At 37.4% G+C, this 12433-nt stretch overlaps 1 protein-coding gene across 2 annotated transcripts in view; it reads right to left on the bottom strand.

The window, feature by feature from the left end:
• Positions 1-12433, bottom strand: part of LOC143039379 (spondin-1-like) — a 294073-nt gene that overhangs the window by 178220 nt on the left and 103420 nt on the right. For both annotated transcript variants that reach the window (XM_076209302.1, XM_076209301.1), the window contains exons 2-4: positions 9517-9758; positions 7967-8088; positions 6452-6585 (exon numbers count right to left, since the gene is read on the bottom strand). In XM_076209302.1, the coding sequence (XP_076065417.1) occupies positions 6452-6585; positions 7967-8088; positions 9517-9718 (458 nt within the window). In that variant the 5' untranslated portion in view covers positions 9719-9758. The remainder of the gene's footprint in view (positions 1-6451; positions 6586-7966; positions 8089-9516; positions 9759-12433) is intronic.

Here is a 12433-nt window from a genome sequence, read left to right as displayed (position 1 = left end):
TTCTCTTTTCCTCTCTGCACGCTTGTACATATTCATTTCTATAACAAGGATATATTTTCCATTTTTCAGGTCTTTTGTTTTTCTTCTATTTGGACCAAGCTTTGTCTCTTTTGTCTTTTAACTCCTTACAACTTTTGTTGTACCAGCACTTTACATATTCTTTTTCTTGTTTTTGTCTTGGGACATACTTTTCCACTCCTTTTTTATAAATATTTGTCAAAATATTCCATTTCTCTCCTACTGTTGTATCTTCTTTGTGTATTCTTTCCCAGTTTTCATTTTGAAAGAATTATCTTATTTTATCAAAATTTGTTTTTTCATACATCAATCTTCCTTTTCTATATTGTTCATTTCATTTCATGTATTTTTTTCTCATTTAGTTCTAGTTCTATTAATATGTGGTCACTTTTACTTATTGGTGCCTGGTATCCTATCTTTTCCACTATTTCAGGTTCTGATGTGATTATTAGGTCTAGTCTCGATGGTTCTTCTTCATTTCTATACCTAGTGTTCTCTTGAATCCATTGTGTCGTTGTGTGGTCAATAATCATCTCAGGTAGAACATTTCCCCATGAGTCTTCTCTACCCTTTACGGTCATCTCTTCCCAGCAGATTTCTTTGCAATTAAAGTCGCCCATCATAACTATTCTTCCTACATCTTCCATTATCTTGTTTAATGTTATTCTTGTGTCTTCTAACATACTTTTATTTTTATTCTCTTCCCACGAGGCTGTTTTTGGGGGGCATGTAGTTTATTACAAACTTTCTGCTCTTCTTATCTCTGTCTTCTACTTCTATCATAATCATCTCTACTCTATTCTTTCCATATGTGACACTCTTTACGTATATATCCTTCTGAGTCAGGAACATAACTCCACCCCCTTGTTTTATCTCTCTGTTTCTAATCCAATGATTATATGCATTGTGTCCTATGCTCTTAGGTGGTAGTGGACCTTTTAATTTTGTCTCTACAATTCCCATTATGTCCGGTTCTTTTTCCTTCAGATACTCGTTCAGTTCATTCAGTCCTGTTATTAATCCATCTATATTTGTGTAGGACACTCTTAACTTTCTGTTATTTCCATTGTATTCTCTGTTTCTTTTTTGTTTCTCTCTGTTATGGTCCATTTCCTCAATTTCATATTCACTACTCTCCAGTAGAATTCTTCTTTTTCTGACTCCGTTCTGGTCTCGTTTTTTTCCTTAGCTTCTTGTCTTTTACTTTTTTCTTCCTCTCTTTCCTCTTTATTCATTTCTCTTTTTATCCATACCTTTTTATATTGTTCACTCTTTACTAGTTTCCCTGTTTTTGCTAAGATATTCTCTGCTGTCGTTTGTGACCTGAACTTAATCTTAATTGGTCTGGTCTTATCTGTACTATATTTTTCAAGTCTATACATCTCTTCAATTTGTTTCATTATTTCAGGTTCATCTTCCTGAACTAATTCTAATAAACTGTTTACTTTTTCTTTTTCTTTAAATCTTGTAGTCCTATTTGTTTGTTTTTTTTCTTCCATCCCTAAAATAACTATACATTTCTTTTTATCAGCTAGGTCTCTTACTATATTTTCTTTCTGTCTCATCACTTTAATAACTGATTGTTCTTTCATTTGCTGTTTCACTATTTCATTAAATGCAACTTTGTTGTTTTCTTGGACTTTTCTCCAACCCTGTACTTCTTTTGCTATGGATTCTTTATTCTCTATATTTTTCCTTTTTAATTCTTCATTCTCATATTTTACTTCTTTTATTTGTCTTTTTAGTTCTTCTATTTCCTTAGGGTTAGGTTCTCTTTCTTTAACTCTTCCAATTTGTCAACTCTTTGTTGTATTTTTATGATTTCACCAAACCTACTCTCCCAGTGTTCGGTCATTTTCTCTAGTTTTTCTTCTAGACTTGCTAATCGGGGGAGGTTGGCATCCCCCCCTCATTAAATCAATGGAAACTATTATTTTTACTTTCCATTGTATTATTTTTATCTATATTTCTGATCTTAATGCTTTTGCTGATATTTTCGATTTCCCCGGTGTCATCAGCTCAGCGTTTGTTTACAGATTTCCTGTTGTCGGTGGGAGCCCGTTCGTCTCCCTCCTCATTTCCTTCCATTTCCCTCAGTAATCCCCCCTCTTCTCCCCTTTCATTACCTTTCTACTACACCACGAATTTTCCCCTTCCCTGTAAATACAAGAAGGTACTTCCTTGACGTTGAGATCCGTGTAGAATTTTGGATTTTCTTCAGAGCTCCAATCTTCGTCGTCCATCCAACGACAGTGTGTGTGTGTATATTTACCTAGTTGTATTTACCTAGTTGTATTTTACGGGAAGGGGAGCTATGCTCGTTGGGTCCCGTCTTCATATCTCATTTTATCTAAACTATTTTTAAATTCATGTATTGTTTTTGCACACACCACTTTCTCATCTAACATGTTCAACTGTCTATTACTCTGTGAGGAAAGCTGTTCTTTTTCAAATCTCTTCTATAGCTGTCTTTTTTTATTTTCTTTCCGTGTCCTCTTGTATTTCTATCATCCCATTTTATCAGATTCTCTCTATCAGTAATTTCTATGCCTTTCATGATTCTGTAAATAGCTATCAAATCTCCTCTCTCTCTTCTTTGCTCTAGTGTCTGTAGTTCAAGTTTTGCTAGTCTCTCTTCATATGATAGTTTTGAGAGTGTTGGTGCCAATTTTGTAATTGCTCTTTGTATTCTTTCAAGTTTTTTTTATACATTTTTTTGTACTTGGTGACCATATCATTGCTGCATATTCCAATCTTGGTCTTATCAGGGTGATTAGAATTTTCTTCATCATTTCTTCATACAGGCATGTAAATGCCACTTTGATTGTTCTTATTAAATTATAAATCTCATTTTCTACTTTTTTTATTCCTTCTTCTCCCAAATTATATGATCCTGTTATTCTGTTTTTGCTTTTTCCAAATTCCATTATACTACACTTTTTAGTGTTGAACTCCATCTCCCACTTCCTACTCCATTCCCATACTTTATTTAGATCACTCTGTAGTGACTCACAATCTTCTTTCGTGTTCACTCGTTTCAGTAGTTTTGCATCATCTGCAAAGAAGCTCATATAACTTTCAATTCCTTCATCTATATCATTAATATATATAGCAAACATTATTGGGGCCAGAACTGTTCCTTGTGGAACACCGCTTTTTACTTCATCCCATTTTGAGTGTTTGTCTCTTATCACTACTCTCATTTTCCTTTCTTGCAAAAAGTCTTCCATCTAATTAAGCAGTTTGCCCTGTATTCCTCCTTCAGTTTCTAATTTCTTAAGCAACTTCTTATGTGGTACTTTGTCAAAAGCTTTTTTTAGGTCTAGAAATGCACGATCAGCCCATCCATCTCTTTCTTGTATTATATCTATTAGCCTTGAATAGAAACATATTAAATTGGTGACGCATGATCGTCCTTGTCTGAATCCAAATTGCCTTGGATTTAACACGTTGTTTTTTTCTAAATATTTTACCCATCTACTTTTGACAATTCTTTCACAATTTTTTGCTATTGTACTTGTTAGAGAGACTGGTCTATAGTTGGTAGGGTCTTCTTTATTACCTCCTTTATATATAGGTACTATATTTGCTTTTTTCCAACCTTCTGGAACTTTTCCTTCTTTCAAGGAACTGTTTATTATGCTATGTATTTTGTCTGCCAGTTCATTCCTGCATTCTTCCAAAATCCAGTTTACTATTTCATCTGGTCCATGCGATTTTCTGTCATCAAGATTACTCAATATTTCGTTCTTTGTTACTTCTATTTCTTCCATAGGGGGGGACTTTCTCTTTCCATTCGATCTCTTCAGGTTGTATGTTCTCCCTTGTAAACACTGATTTAAAATGTTTGTTCATAATTTCCGCCATTTCAATTTCCTCTGTGTATTCAACTCCTCCCTGTCTTAATTTCTCCTTTGTTTTTTGTTTGTTTTTCAATTTGTTGTTTACAAATCTGTAAAATAGTTTTGGTTGATCTTTACACTTTTCTATGACATCTTTTTCATATTTTCTCTTTTCCTCTCTGCACGCTTGTACATATTCATTTCTATAACTATTTTCCATTTTTCAGGCCTTCTGTCTTTTTTCCATCTGGTCCAAGCTTTGTCTCTTTTGTCTTTTAACTCCCTACAACTTTTGTTGTACCAGCATTTTACATATTCTTTTTCTTGTTTTTGTCTTGGGACATACTTTTCCACTCCTTTTTTATAATTTTTTGTCAAAATATTCCATTTCTCTTCCACTGTTGTTTCTTCTTTGTATATTTCTTCCCAGTTTTCTTTTTGAAAGAATTCTCTTATTTTATCAAAGTTTGTTTTTTCATACATCATTCTTCCTTTTCTGTATTGTTCATTTCTTTTCATGTATTTTTCTTCATTTAGTTCCAGTTCAATCAATATGTGGTCACTTTTACTAATTGGTATTTTATATTCAATCTTGTCCACTATTCTAGGTTCAGATTCTTTCATAGGTAATTATTAGTCAGTCTCGATGGTTTTCTTTACTTCATATAGTTCGTCTCCTGTATCCACTGTGTCATTGTATTGTCCAGTACATTGTAGGTAATCCCCATGAGCCGTCTCCACCCTTTACTGTCATCTCTTCCCAGCAGATTTCTTTTGCAATTAAAGTCGCCCATCATAACTATTCTTCCTCTCTCTTCCATTATCTTATTTAATGTTATCTTTGTGTCCTCTAACATACTTTCATGTTCACTCTCTTCCCACGAGGCTGTTTTCGGAGGCACATAATTTATCACAAACTTTCTGCTCTTCTTATCTCTGTCTTCCACTTCGACCATAATCATCTCTACTGTATTCTTTCCATATGTGACACACCTCATGTATATATCCTTCTTAGTCAGGAACATAACTCCACCCCCTTGCTTTGTCTCTCTGTTTCTAATCCAATAATTATATGCATCATGTCCTACACTGTTGGGTGGTAGTGGACCTTTTAATTTTGTCTCTACAATTCCCATTATGTTCGGTTCTTTTTCCTTCAAATAATCACTCAGCTCATTCAATCCTGTTATTAATCCATCTATATTTGTGTAAGACTCTCTTAGTTTTCTGCCACTTCCATTGTGTCTCTGTTTCCCTTTTGTTTTTCTCTTGTATGTCGAATTGCCTTAGTTTCATATTCACTACTCTCCAATAGAATCTCTCTTTTTCTGACTCTGTTCTGTTCTCGTTTTTTTCCTTAGCTTGAAGTCTTTTCTTTTTTTCTTCCTCTCTTTCCTCTTTATTCATTTCTCTTTATATCCATACCTTTTTATATTGTTCACTTGTTGCTAGTTTCCCTGTTTTGGATAAGATATTCTCTGCCATCGTTTGTGACCTGAATTTGATCTTAATTGGTCTGGTCTTATCTGTACTATACTTTCCGAGTCTGAACTTCTCTTCGATTTGTTTCATAATTTCTGGTTCATCTTCCCGAACTAATTGTAGTAAACTGCTTACTTTTTCATTTTCCTCTTTGATTCTTGAGGTTCTATCTGGGTTATATTTCTCTTCCATTCCTAATATAATTATACATTTCTTTTTGTCTTCTAAGTCTCTTACAATATTCTCCTTCTGTCTCATCACTTTGATAACTGAGTCTTCAGTTTGTTCTTTCAGTTGCTGTTTAGTTATATCAGTAAATGCAACTTTACTATTTTCCTGTATCTTCCTCCACCCCTGTGCCTCTTTTGCTATTGTTTCTTTATTGTCTTTATTGTTCCTTTTTAATTCTTTATTCTCCTCTTTTACTTCTCTTAACTGTCTTTTTAGTTCTTCTATTTCATCAGTTAAGTTTTTGTTCGCGTTCTCTAGTTCTTCCAATTTTTCAACCTTTTCTGCAAGTTTTGACATTTTACCAAACCTAATCTCCCAATGTTCAGTCATTTGTTCAAGCCTTTCCTCCAGTTTTGCTAGCCGGGGGAGGTTGGTATCCGCCTCCCCCTCTTTAAATCCTTGGAAATTATTATCCTCACCTTCCATTGAATTGTTCTTATCTATGTTTCTAATCTTTACATTTTTGTTAGACATTTCGTCGTCACTAAATTGGTCGGGACCTCTTTTGTTTACATGGCGTCTGCCTGCCTGGGCCAAGTCCTCTCCTTCCTCATTTCCTTCCATTTCCCTCAGTAATCCCTCCCCTTCTCCTTTTTCCTCACTTTCCTACTACACCACGAGCAATTCCCCCCCCCCTGTAAATACAATAGGTACTTCCTTTGCTTTGGGATCCAAGAAAATTTCACTTTTTCTTAAGAACGTCCTCTACGCCGTCCGTTCGGTGAAATGTGTGTGTGTGTGTGTGTGTGTGTGTGTGTGTGTGTGTGTGTGTGTGTGTGTGTGTGTTTGTAGTTTGATGTGCCAAGTAACTAATCTAACTCTTCTTCATAACCCGCCTACCAAGCCCACCCTTGACACTACTGCACCAAGGACATTACTTGAAGATGACGCAGCCAGAGCCACTTGGAGGCGCTCTCCACAACACCTGGATGTCCTTCTTTGGGATGGGTGATGTTTGTGTGACAGCATTTGGACAGTCTTCCGAGTACATACTCAGTGAGTCTGTCTGTAACTGGAGAAATACAAAAAATTAAATTGAGAGCTGTCATTGACACCAGTATTATGAGGTACTACGAGCAAAATACCATGGTACGCAACCACCTCCTCTCACCCCGTATGTCATGAGGGGCAGCAATTAAAACACTGGAAAAAGGAGTAATAGTAACTTCCAATATGAGAGGATTTGATGGAAATTATTCTAACCTTATCCTTACTACAACGATAACATGATGATGAATGAAACAGCTTGCCTGGCTACAGTCATTCTATAAAGGGATAATAGCTTACCAACACTATGAAATGAGGGAAAGAGGAGGGTTAAAATTTTGCTCACACTGGATTTGGACCAGGGCGGGGGGACATGGAATCCTACATGGGCGTTCAGGTATTTGTGGAAATGATGGCTTGTATTAATATAAATATTTATATTTTTTCCAGAGTACATATTATGAAAACAAAGTGTTTCTTTTTTACTTCATTAACCAATATGGCAGAATTTTCTTTTACGAATTGCATTAATGAAAAAGGATATGAGTCCTGAATTCTAAGAAAAAGGATGGAGTAGAAGGAAGAGAGGAAGGACAGGAGATTACTCAGAAAGAAAGATGATTGAGAAGGAAGGAAGGAAGGAAGGGGTTAGTGAGAAATAAGTAGGGGCGTAGAAACAGGCAAGATAGGGGCATATAGTAGTAGGACGAGATGAGGATGCTGATATGAAGAGTATTGGAGGAAGGCCGAGAGAAAAAGGAAGGAAAGAGAATAAGTGTTGGGATAGAGAAGAAAGAGGAAGAGATAGAGAGGCAGATAGGCAGGTGTATATAAAAAGAGAAAGAAGGAGAAGGTTGGTTTAAGTTTATATAACAAAATATCTTTATCAATCCAACTTCTTTTTCATGTTTATGTTAGTCACATATTCTTTGCATTACCCCTTTCCTGGATAGTTCTTCCTCTGCCTAATACCCTCTACTCAATTTGTAAACCTTCAAGGAAGGGGTTAGTGAGAAATAAGTAGGGACGTAGAAACAGGCATATAATAGTAGGACGAGATGAGGATGTTGATATATGAAGAGTATTGGAGGAAGGCCGAGAGAAAAAGGAAGGAAAGAGAATAAGTGTTGGGATAGAGAAGAAAGAGGAAGAGATAGAGAGGCAGATAGGCAGGTGTATATAAAAAGAGAAAGAGGGAGAAGGTTGGTTTAAGTTTATATAACAAAACATCTTTATCAATCCAACTTCTTTTTCTTGTTTATGTTAGTCACATATCCTGGATAGTTCTTCCTCTGCCTAATACCCTGTACTCAATTTATAAACCTTCAAGAACACAGAGGGAAAAGCAAATAGCTTTGCTGGGGAAAATGACAAGATGATGACTTGACTGAACAGCTCAGTCTTACCTGGAAGGTTCCAACGTTTGTAACCCCATAATTGTTTCTTTGGCGGTTTGCTGGTTCTACCACCAGAAGAAATTTAGTAAACTTCTTCTTGGCTCCATGAGAATTGTAACTTCTCAAAGTCACTGAAAATAAAAACCATAATATGAGAAAATTTGTGCTTAAATGTATGAGGTCTTTAACCTTGTTTTCAGAAAGCCAAACAGGAATACCAACCCAAAAGCTAGGTGACAAAACAACTTGACCAAATCCCCAAAGCCCATATGGAAAGCCATCCGAGCCCTAGACCTTATGATAGGTATCTTTTATTTAAATGTAAAGATATGGGTGTGCATATGTATATGCATATATATTTTTGTAGCTGCTATAATCAGTTATTGGGGAGCTCGCTGGCTGAGCGGGTTAGGGCGTCCTTAATTGCGGCAAAGGCCGAGGGGATTGCGGTCCGAATCCTGCCACCGGCGAAGTTGAGCCAAGGGCATGGTTAATTAAATTCCACGCTACAATGTCCTCTGTAAGGGGCACCGTCTTAGCCTTCCGATGGGAGGAGTTTGTGCCGTTAAACCATTTCATCATGATCAGTTATTACTGTCAGACCATCTGCATAGGTGAGTATTTTGGTGTTAAGCTCTGGGTCTGGATCTAATGTAGTATTGGGAGATCATTTGTGAAGAAATTGAATAATGCAGGTAAGATTATTTTTCCATGGGTGGATCCATTGTTTAGTCTCTAAGTCCAGGAAATTTGGCTGTTTTGGGTTATTCTGCACTGTCTGCGAGCTAAAGAGTTTATCTGTCATTTTTTGTTGTGGGTGCGGTTGTTTGCCTGTATGACCATTTTGGATAGTATGTGTTTGGGAACTTTATCAAATGCTATGTGTTCATTGCCAGCCACCATGGCTTCTCTTTCTGGTGGTACTCTCTTGTTACATCCCTCCAGTACTTAAGAGATATTTAAGAGAAGTGCGTTGGTGGAGTGGCCTTCATTGAATCCATGTTTGTTTTGGGAGGAGGATAGTTTAATTGTGTTTCTGCAATTAGTCTCCATCAGCTTTAACATGGAGGATAGTAATGAAAATGGTCAATAGGATACTGAGTTTAATGTGTGTTTGGTTTTAATATAGGTGTCTTCAGGTCTCTCTTTCAGATTCATGGAATTTTTGTTGTACAGTATAACCAAAAGTTGTTTAGAATATCAATCAAAGCATGTATTGCATTTGGACTGAGGTGTTTTAGATGGATGTTTGATACCTTATCTGGACCTTTTGCATGGGACTCATTTTGGATCCCTTTTATTCTAGAAGTTTTACCTTGCAACTGACGATTGTACTGAATCAGCCCTAGAAAGAATTTTTAACACAAATGGGTAAAAAAAAAAAATCTTTCATTTATGAATCTTGCCTGTGCCTGTATTTTACTTGAGACATTTCAGCTTTGCTAACAACAAACGACTTTTTTGACTAAGGAGGACTCGAGGTAATTAATAAACGAGTTAATTGGAAGGACGGACCTTAAGTTCACCTTAGTTCTGCAACATGCCCATTATAAACTCACCTGTGTGCACATCGCCAGGGATGTAGGTGTTGGAGTGACCACTGACTTTGACCATGAACCCGTTGTCTCCTATTGTTTTGGGAGTCTCCAGGCTTGCAGGAGACCTATCACACAGGGTTGCATCCACACCCATCACTATCCAGCCGAGACAAACCGTAAACGTTGTTAGAACCACCCATGGTCTGGATGCCTGTTCCATCATCGCTGTGCTTGTCCTCCAAGTCCACTGATGATGACTGGCTCTGTGAAGAGAAAGTTTGGTTTGTAAAGGATATCGTGCGATTCAGGACATCTTAGCCTCAACATGTTGGTGTTTTATGGAATCGTCTTCTTTTTAATGCCAGAACAACCTTTTTCATTTAAGGAATAAACTCGCAACGTTTAAGGTCCCGATCGACCCAGTGAGATCATCGTACCACATTGACGGTACTGTGGACTCCCTCAACATTAAATCTCTACATATAAGCCAATAACCTCGGACCCTTACCAACCACGGACCCTTACCAACCACGGACCAATCAGGTGGGTAATATTGGTGAGGCTATCCCAGCGTATCAGGAGCAAAGAGGAGAGTAGAAGCAGGTATTTAAAGCGGCTCAACCCTTTACATTTTCCTACAGAGTTCTTTTTCCCTCCCACAAAAACCGATCCTGCGCGAGCAGGTGGTCTTTTTTTAGATAGCCCATAATCCATAGTCCACATTTCCGCACACAGGGAACGATGGCCAAGGCTGGGCTGGACAGGCTTAAACGCTGTTACTGTGCCAGTCTCTGGGATTGAGCATGTGACTTCCCCCACAAAAAGATTCACAAGGTTCAGAATCCCGCAGTAGGATTCATCACAGGGTCGCGATGGAGCAACATCAGAAACTCTGAATCTCTATGCCTAGTTGCCAATATCTGTTCATTCAACCAAAACAAACATAAATTACAATCGAGCCATCTAGAAAAACTCCACGACAGACATGAACACTTGATCCGTCACATCACACCCAGACTTCACAATTCTATTTGTCTTCTGCTCCTTGCGGTGTACACGAGAAATCGTGTATACACAAGGTGAATATCGCCCATTAATATGTTCACTGTTACAAGTAGGAAGTGAAATCAACTCGATTTTCGTGGAAAATTTACACACTTCATACGAAGAAAAACACGCCACATTCCTCTTGAGCTCCAATCCAAGCCTTGACAGATGTCCCTAAAAAGTGCTCAGTAGCAATTGCCCCCTTTTATACACGACTATAGTTTCATTTTTCTGCAGATTTCTCTTCCTCTCCCGCGTAAGCGGGTGGAATGACTTATAGATAGTCCATAATCTATTACCTTTCCCACCAGCATAGAGAGCTAATACTACTGAACAGGGCTTAGGAGAGCCGAAATCTGGATCTGGCAATGACGATTAGCTGCGGAAATGTCATCGCAACACTCCCAAAAGAAATAAAGATGATCTTCAGATATAGAGTAAATACATACATATATACATACATACATACATACATACATATATACATACATACATATCACTGTCCAGTAATGTCGTTACACATTAGTAATTGCACTAAAAACCCACTATTATTTGGATTTAAGAAAAGAAGGAAATAACGAATTTCCGTATATTTCGATCACTTGCTGTGATCCTCTTCAAGTGGAATACATAGACAAGAGAACATACATATCTTATATACAGATGAGAGAGGTAAAGTTAGGGAACATGGACAAGACATCTCATGTGGCATCTATATTGTTGCGCGGGTTTAGTGGCAAATCGTCCGCTTTTACAATATGAGGAAATGATTTATTAACTGCCAAGGTGGTTATGTAATCTGGTGACCATTGGCCTTTTAAGATATAAAAATTTGGGAATTGTTTTATTAAGGAAGATTCAATAATTTTCCTTTTATAACTACATTTGGATTTGAAAATGGTTTTTGCCTCGTCCCAATTTATTCTGTGATTATTGTTGGCTACGTATTGAAATACCGCGGAGTTATGTTGAGCATATTTTACTGAGTTTTTATGTTCTTTAATTCTCGTATTTAATTCTCTGCCCGTTTGTCCCCAATACACTTCATCACAATCTGAGCAGGGTAATTTGTAAACTCCGGGATTTATGTCTTCTGTTGGTCTGTGATGAACGTTAACTACTTTTCTTAAATCCAAATAATAGTGGGTTTTTATACATACATATGTACATACATTCATACATACATACATACATACATACGTACATACATACATACATACATACATACATACATACATACATACATACATATACACATACATACTGTTATGGCTCAGGCTGGAAAGATATTTGTTAGCCACAATGGCATACCGAGTACCCAAGCCATAACAAAGCTAGAAGGGGGATATAGAACGCATCAGACATTTGGTATGCCAAAAGACAGGACAGTATCAACCATTTAATATTTCAGTATGAAATATAATCAAACATACAACATAAGTTAACAAAACAATAATAATATTAATCCTAACACGCAATAGGAATAAACGGGGAATGAAATATGTAGAATGTTTGAGAATGGGTATGACTGAAACCTGGCACGTCGAGTCGTCGGTTGTCCAAGCAATGATTACTTCAATCCAGAGGGGCGAAGCTGGCACCTAGCTAGAAGCGAGTCTGTTGAGTGTGGGGAATGCCTAGCTTTATATAGGGGAACTAGGCTGATATATTGGCCAGTGATTGGCTGAGGGCAGTCATTCAGACATAACTGCTGAACTACCGCTTGGCTGCGGAGCGACCGAAGTGGGGGTGGAGGAGGAGGCTGACTGCTTGTTTCTTTCGGAGTAGAATGGCAGTGTAGTAGGAAGGGTGTCATTTAGGTGAATGGGTACTTTGACACCCGGATGGGGTACCGTGTCACCTAGCTAGGGTTAATATCGTGACACCCCCC

The sequence above is a fragment of the Oratosquilla oratoria genome, chromosome 26, assembly GCF_046742065.1.
Source record: "Oratosquilla oratoria isolate Oo_2021 chromosome 26, ASM4674206v1, whole genome shotgun sequence".
In the NCBI taxonomy this organism is placed as follows: domain Eukaryota; kingdom Metazoa; phylum Arthropoda; class Malacostraca; order Stomatopoda; family Squillidae; genus Oratosquilla; species Oratosquilla oratoria.
This window is presented reverse-complemented; position numbering and strand designations above follow the sequence as displayed.